The sequence below is a fragment of the Populus nigra genome, chromosome 14, assembly GCF_951802175.1.
Source record: "Populus nigra chromosome 14, ddPopNigr1.1, whole genome shotgun sequence".
NCBI lineage: Eukaryota > Viridiplantae > Streptophyta > Magnoliopsida > Malpighiales > Salicaceae > Populus > Populus nigra.
Window position 1 is genome coordinate 12,986,490 of NC_084865.1, and position 6,852 is coordinate 12,993,341.

The following is a 6,852-nucleotide window of genomic DNA, read 5'->3' on the forward strand; positions in this document are numbered from 1 at the left end:
AACAGTGGAAAGTGACCGGTCTCTAGCGTTTCCATTGTCCCTCAGCCCATCACCGCTGCACTGCTCTTCCACTTCCCTTTCTCCTTCGTTTGGGTTGTTCTCCACCGTTCTGCAAAGTGAACAGTGGAGAGTGATCGGCCTCCAGCATTTCCATCGTCCCTCAGTCCATCACCGCTGCGCTGCTCTTCCCCTTCTCCTTTGTTTGGGCTGCTCTCCACCGTTCTGCAAAGTGAACAGTGGAGAGTGACCCACCTTCAGCATTTCCATCGTCCCTCAGTCCATCACCGCCGCGTTGCGCTTCCCCTTCTCTTTCTCATTCATTTGGGCTGACTCCACTGTTCTGCAACGTGAACAGTGGAGAGTGAATTACCCTTCCCCTTCCCCTTCATTTGGGCTGATCTCCCCCTTCTCCTTCGTTTGGGCTGCTCTCCACTGTTCTACAACGTGAACTGTGGAGAGTGTCTTCACTGCTCATGGCTGGACCGGTCTGACACAAACCTAAATGTGTTGGACTGGTTCGACCCATTAAAATAAAAAAATCCAAAAAATTTCTCATATATTGTGTTTTATTAAAAAAACTGGTGTTTAACATTAATCAATAGCATTACATAATTACATTAGAAGGAGATCGCATGATGACGTAGCATTTGCAGAATTTGATTGCAATCCTAGTTTTATTCCGATGATATTTTACTTAATATTGTTGTACGCTTAGGTAGTCATGGAAACTATAATCCTTGTCGGATAGATTTCGTACGTGATGAAATTACAGATAGTTTAACGGAACAATACACAATATTTTATAAAAAGTATTGTTTATTTCATAATGTAATAGCAGTAGTTTAATCTATAATATTGAAATTAAAAACCATCAATATTAATATATATCATTTTTAGTTATTTTATAACCTTAATTTCAAAAGCATTCTTAACCAAACACACTGAACAACTTTTTTGTTCAACTTTAATTTTAACCACAGTTTTAACCAAACATATATTTTAACAACTCAACTTCAACTAAAAGTACTTTTTATAAAATAATTTTTTTTAAACCACAACCACAAAAAGCTACTATAATACCAAAAAGACATTTAAACCCATGTTTTATATTTTTGGGTTTAAGTGTAAATCAATCATTTTCAAAAATATAATCATTGCCTAATAATATTTTAAAAAATATCTAAAAAATATTGAAGTCATTTTACTGTTTTGAAAATGAAAAAACCATATATATAATAAATTTAGTCTACAATGTTTACTACATGGTTTCTTCCACACCGACAGCACAATAGTCATTGTTAATGTGTGTCCACAATGTTATGTGGGCTGCGGGTTTCTTCCAATCCTTTAATAGTTTTTGTTAATGTTAATAATAATATAATATAATATAATATAATATGCAACGCGACCCAAGTATAAGAGACAGTGGACAAGCAAACAGTGCCTACATCGGGTCTTACAAGAATAACTTCTTGTTTTTGTATTTAAAAAATTAAATTTTTTTATATTTTCAATTAATGTTTTTGATATTTTAAAATTATATATCAAAAATAAATTTTAAATTTCAATATATTTTTAAATATTTTAAAAAATAACCAGTACTATAACACTAAATGATCTCCAAGCATAACTATTAAACTCGGACCGGCCTATCAACCCGGACCGACGTGACAGGTCGACCCGATAGCTGAACCAGTCCAAGTAAAGCAAAAGACCAGGATGAACAAAAACTTGATTGACCTAGCGGGTTGACCTATAACTTGAACGACCCGGCAAAACCCGGTTGAAACCTATTTTTTTTTAAAATGTGTTTTTTCTCTTAGCCAAAGATCTTTTTTTTTTATTTTTTAGTTGGTTATTAACCATTTTTAAAGTTCATTATATAAATATTAGAAGAATTTCTTTTTTTTTTCAATGTGGGATTTGAAACTTTTTAGTATATATATTTTATGTTTACAAGAAAAAAAATGATTTTTTCATTGTAGGATTTGAAGCTTTTAGTGTATATACTTTATGTTTACAAGAAAAAAAATTATATTTTTTAATGTGAAATAAAAAACCTTTTTGGTTTAAAAACTTCAATTTAAAAAGATAACATATTAACATAGTATTTTTTTAATGTAAGATAAATAATATTTTGAAATAATTCTTTAAATTTTATTATTTATAACATGTATAGTCTATATTTATATGAATTATTTTTTAATTTTTTTATATAAAACATTAAAATTTTAAATAGTTTTTTAATTTTTTCAGATTGACTCGGATCAACTCATGTAATCTAAAACCCCACTCCTTAACCGGGACAACTGCGGTTCGGGTCTCATAACTATCTCCAAGTACCACACATCCACGTTCCTTTGAGCAACTCCCTTGGCTATATAAATACAATCAAAACCCCCAATTTCAAGCCCTAGATTTCTCAATCCTCTTATACTCTTGTTTCTCACTTCCCGTTTCGCAGCCAAATCATCAAAAATCAAAACCTAAAACTGAATCAAAATTACAAAAAAAAATACACCATGACTGATTATGAAGCAGAAAGATACGAAGGTAACGGCGGTGCCGACTTCGAAAACCAGAGTTACGGTGCCGGCGGCGCTGATTCCTCTCCCCCGCCTCGCGGCGCTGATGATCACAGCGATTCTAAGTCTGAGGTATAAACAGATGTAAATCATTTTGCTTAGACAGAAAAGCTGTTAAGATTGCGATTTTTCTTTTGTTTTTTTGGTAGTTTAGTTAGGGTTTCCGTTTGTTTCTATTTGAGAATATGAGCTACGTGATGTTATTGTTTTAGCTTTAGTTATTGATAGAAAGCTTGTAGTTGCTGCATTTGCTGATTTAGGGTTTTAACTGGAAGAAACACGGAGCAACGTAAATAACATGAATTGGTTCCTGTTGGCCTGTTTTGTCATGCCTTAAGATTATTTTTTCGAATTAACAGTGTATCTTTTTCCTATGCTAGCTATGGATTTGGTGTTTGTAAATGCTGGTTACACTTGTGGATATTGCTTTTGTTTGTTCTAATTTTGTTAAGTCTGTTGATATCTGATGCTATGTCAAGTTTTTGTTTAGACACGTGAAACATTATGCAGTTATTGGATTTACAGATGTTTATTGTTTGTTAGTTTTGTATTTTGGTTCTTGATGTAGACAGCCCTTTTGTTGTAAATGATTTTGTGGGTTTTTGTTTTTGGTTGGTAATGTGTACCACATATCCTTTTTATTGGGATCTTACTAGCACAATGCATGAATTTCAGCGTGGGTCTCGTGACTATGAGAGGGAGTCTTCAAAAAGTAGGGAAAAAGAGAGAAGCAGGGACAGGGACAGAGGTAGAGATAGGGAAAGAGATCGAGACAAGGATAGGGAGAAAAGCAAGGACAGGGATAGAGATAGGGACCGAGACAAGGATCGTCATCGTGATCGTGATCGTGATCGCCATAGAGATCGCACTGAAAGGAGGGAACGGGGTCGAGATAGGGATGGTGATGATTATCACCGAAGCCGAGACTATGACAGGTAATAAAATCTGATTATTTTTTGAATGCTGAGTTTTAAGTATTGTCTTCTATATACTATTCTGTTCTTTATTATGTTAAGTGCTGGATAAGTGATTTATTGGTTCTATTAGCAGGCAGAGAGACTATGATAGAGACAAAGAAGACAGGCATAGACGTCGGTCACGATCTCGTTCAAAGGGTAGATCTGAGCACAGATCAAGGTCACGCTCTAAGAGGTATATTGGGGGTACACCAAATGTCTATCCATACTTAAAACTTTATTCAATTTTGATCTTCTGTTTTCTAATTTATAACTGCCTGTTTGGCATACAATATCTATCTACTTAAAGCAAAAGGATCAGTGGTTTTGATATGGCTCCTCCTGCTTCTGCAATGTTGCCTAGTGCTGCTGCTGCTGCTGTTGCTGCTGCAGGTACATGTACCCTCTTATACAACTTAAAATGTCATATTCTCTTAACTGCTATCTTTGTTTTTGTTTGACATAGTGTGGAAAATCCGTATCAAATTACATGGTATCATTTGGTAAGCAGTATTTTGTTCTTTAACTTTGTATATCTAGCTTCTTAAAGCTGTGGTCTCTGAATGGGTTGTACTACGTTATTATTATTGCTTATTTAGTGAAATAATTCTGGAACTGAGAGAGTTTTTGGTTTTTCTTGTGTTTGGTGTTTGTTTGTTTGTTTTGTGTCTTGTCTTTTGTTGTAAGAAGGCAATGTTGGGCTACTTGTCCCACTGTGCTGACAATGGGCGTGAGTCAGACTTCTGTAGCTTTTATGTACAAGAAGGAGACAATGCACCGGTTTGATGGTTCTCTTTCGTCTTCAACTGGCAACTATTGCCTGTTTTGGTAGTCTTGCAAATATATCCTCCAGAACTTGAATATGATTTATACTTTCATTTCTTTTGATAAATTTATTGCCAAAGGTTAGGACTTAGTGGTTCTATTTGAGAATGATGCAGGACTTGATTTTGGTACCCCAACTACATTAGAGTAAGGATTGATTTATGATTGTGTACTAATTTCTTTTTAATTACCTTTGCAGGTCAGATTACTGGGACAACTCCTCCCATTCCTGGAATGTTTCCCAACATGTTTCCTTTAGGAACTGGTCAGGTGTGTATCACTCTCATATGTAACTTGTATTCATTTCCATATTCTCATTTGCATTGATTGCATTTCATTTGTTCATTTGCAGCAGTTTGGTGCTCTCCCTGTTATGCCAGTTCAGGCAATGACTCAACAGGTTGGCAGGAATGAAAGATGTGATTTTTTTGTCTTTTTTTTTTCCATTAATTTTTGGATTAATTATATGCTTTATTTTGTGATTTCAGGCTACCAGGCATGCACGGAGGGTCTATGTTGGCGGGCTTCCACCTATAGCTAATGAACAGGTTTTGTTTTGCTTCCATTTTTCCCCTCATCTTTATATAACCTTGTTTGGATACTAATCCCTTAAGCTGTACTGCAGTCTGTGGCTACCTTTTTTAGCCAGGTTATGGCTGCCATTGGAGGGAACACTGCAGGCCCAGGTATGCCATATTCTTTTTAATTTTGTTTTGCAGATACACATAATTAGACTACCTGCATCCTTTCCAGAGTCACTAAATTTTTATCTGGTTTGTTTTGCCAAGGGGATGCTGTTGTTAATGTTTATATAAATCATGAAAAGAAGTTTGCATTTGTGGAGATGAGATCTGTTGAGGAGGCCAGCAATGCAATGGCTTTGGATGGGATTATTTTCGAGGTAATTTTGTTTATCTATATCCTTTTTATTTTGTTGTGGTCTATGATATTTGCTGTTACATGGTACTGACCTGTTTGAGCTATTTCATTGCAAAACTTTATTTTCCCAGGGAGCACCTGTTAAGGTCAGGAGACCGAGTGACTATAACCCATCTCTGGCCGCAACACTTGGTCCAAGCCAGCCCAATCCCAATCTTAATCTGGCAGCAGTTGGCCTTACTCCTGGTTCTGCTGGTGGACTCGAGGGTCCAGACCGCATTTTTGTGGGTGGACTTCCGTATTACTTCACAGAAGCACAGATCAGGGAGTTGTTGGAGTCTTTTGGAGCCCTCCGTGGTTTTGATCTTGTAAAAGACAGGGAAACTGGGAACTCAAAAGGCTATGCATTTTGTGTTTACCAAGATCTTTCAGTTACAGACATAGCCTGTGCTGCTCTGAATGGAATTAAAATGGGTGATAAAACTCTCACTGTTCGACGTGCCAACCAGGGCACCAACCAGCCTAAACCAGAGCAAGAGAATGTACTATTGCATGCTCAGCAGCAGATTGCATTGCAGGTAAATATTGTTCCATTTTTATATATAAATATGTATTCCATGCAATCATAGGTTTATTTCGTTATATAAACTTCTTTTTTTTTTTTGCAGAGGCTTATGTTACAGCCACCACCTGTAGTCACGAAAGTTGTATGCCTAACTCAAGTAGTTACTGTGGATGAGCTCAAAGATGATGATGAGTATGAAGACATTTTGGAAGACATTAGAATGGAAGCCGGGAAATTTGGTAAAATCTTTCAACTGGCTATTTATTTTGTTTCTAGCCTTTGTACTGTGAATCTTCCTTCATAGTAATTGATTGTTCTTTATTCTCTGTGTGTTATATGTCTGTTTTACAGCCATTTCTAGTCCCACATTCTGCTATAAAGAATCAAGCTTAACATACACAGACAGAAGACTTCATAATCCCTTATTTATATTTACTTGAGATTGGTTTCCATTTTTCAATATAAAATAGTTGTTTTGAAAATTTTGGATTGCATATTTTCACACGTTATATGCAGGTCAACTGGTGAATGTTGTGATCCCACGCCCAAGACCAGATGGTGAAAATGCACCAGGAGTTGGGAAGGTCAGCATATGTTATAGTTTGTTTCATCTATGCTTCACGTCTTTTGAAAGTATTAGTTTTTTTAGGCTATAGTTGCTGACTAGAATCTCGGGCTGTTTCCAGGTGTTCTTGGAATATGCAGACACTGAAGGTTCTTCAAAAGCACGAGCAGGGATGAACGGGAGGAAATTTGGCGGAAATCATGTCGTGGCTGTCTTTTTTCCAGAGAACAAGTTCTCCCAGGGAGAATATGATGACTAAATTAGTTGTGTAGAGGCTGCTTCCTTCCACCACTTGGGTTTTGCATCCTGTGATACCCTGTTATTATTAGTGGTTATGTTTTTAATGATAGCTTAGAAGTCTACAACCTTTTGCCTTTGGCTGTTTGATTGAATGCCTCCTTGTTGAAGTCTGTGAACAGATGACCGTTGAACATTGAACTAGTTGAGATGAATTTCTATGATATTCGACTTCTTGCA

General features: G+C 36.2%; 1 protein-coding gene across 8 annotated transcripts; it reads left to right on the top strand.

Annotated features, from left to right (window-relative positions):
- Window positions 1–2,336: 2,336 nt before the first annotated feature.
- Window positions 2,337–6,852, top strand: LOC133673030 (splicing factor U2af large subunit B). 8 transcript variants are annotated; one of them, XM_062093623.1, is made up of 13 exons: window positions 2,340–2,657; window positions 3,261–3,520; window positions 3,633–3,737; window positions 3,852–3,934; window positions 4,566–4,636; window positions 4,719–4,766; window positions 4,855–4,914; window positions 4,992–5,052; window positions 5,155–5,267; window positions 5,377–5,823; window positions 5,914–6,049; window positions 6,327–6,394; window positions 6,497–6,852. In XM_062093623.1, the coding sequence occupies exons 1-13, from the start codon at window positions 2,523–2,525 to the stop codon at window positions 6,632–6,634; spliced, it is 1,725 nt and encodes a 574-aa protein (XP_061949607.1). In that variant the 5' UTR covers window positions 2,340–2,522; the 3' UTR covers window positions 6,635–6,852. The 8 variants fall into 8 exon arrangements, with proteins under 8 accessions (XP_061949611.1, XP_061949607.1, XP_061949609.1 ...); XM_062093625.1 differs by having other exon boundaries at window positions 2,341–2,657; window positions 4,722–4,766; XM_062093624.1 differs by having other exon boundaries at window positions 2,342–2,657; window positions 3,636–3,737.

Excerpts from the sequence above, each read along its gene's own strand:
- LOC133673030 (XM_062093623.1), top strand. The coding sequence starts at position 2,523 with ATGACTGATTATGAAGCAGAAAGATACGAAGGTAACGGCGGTGCCGAC. Across the intron at positions 3,738-3,851 it reads TCAAGGTCACGCTCTAAGAG|CAAAAGGATCAGTGGTTTTG; the intron begins GTATATTGGGGG and ends ATCTACTTAAAG. Across the intron at positions 4,637-4,718 it reads TTCCTTTAGGAACTGGTCAG|CAGTTTGGTGCTCTCCCTGT; the intron begins GTGTGTATCACT and ends GTTCATTTGCAG.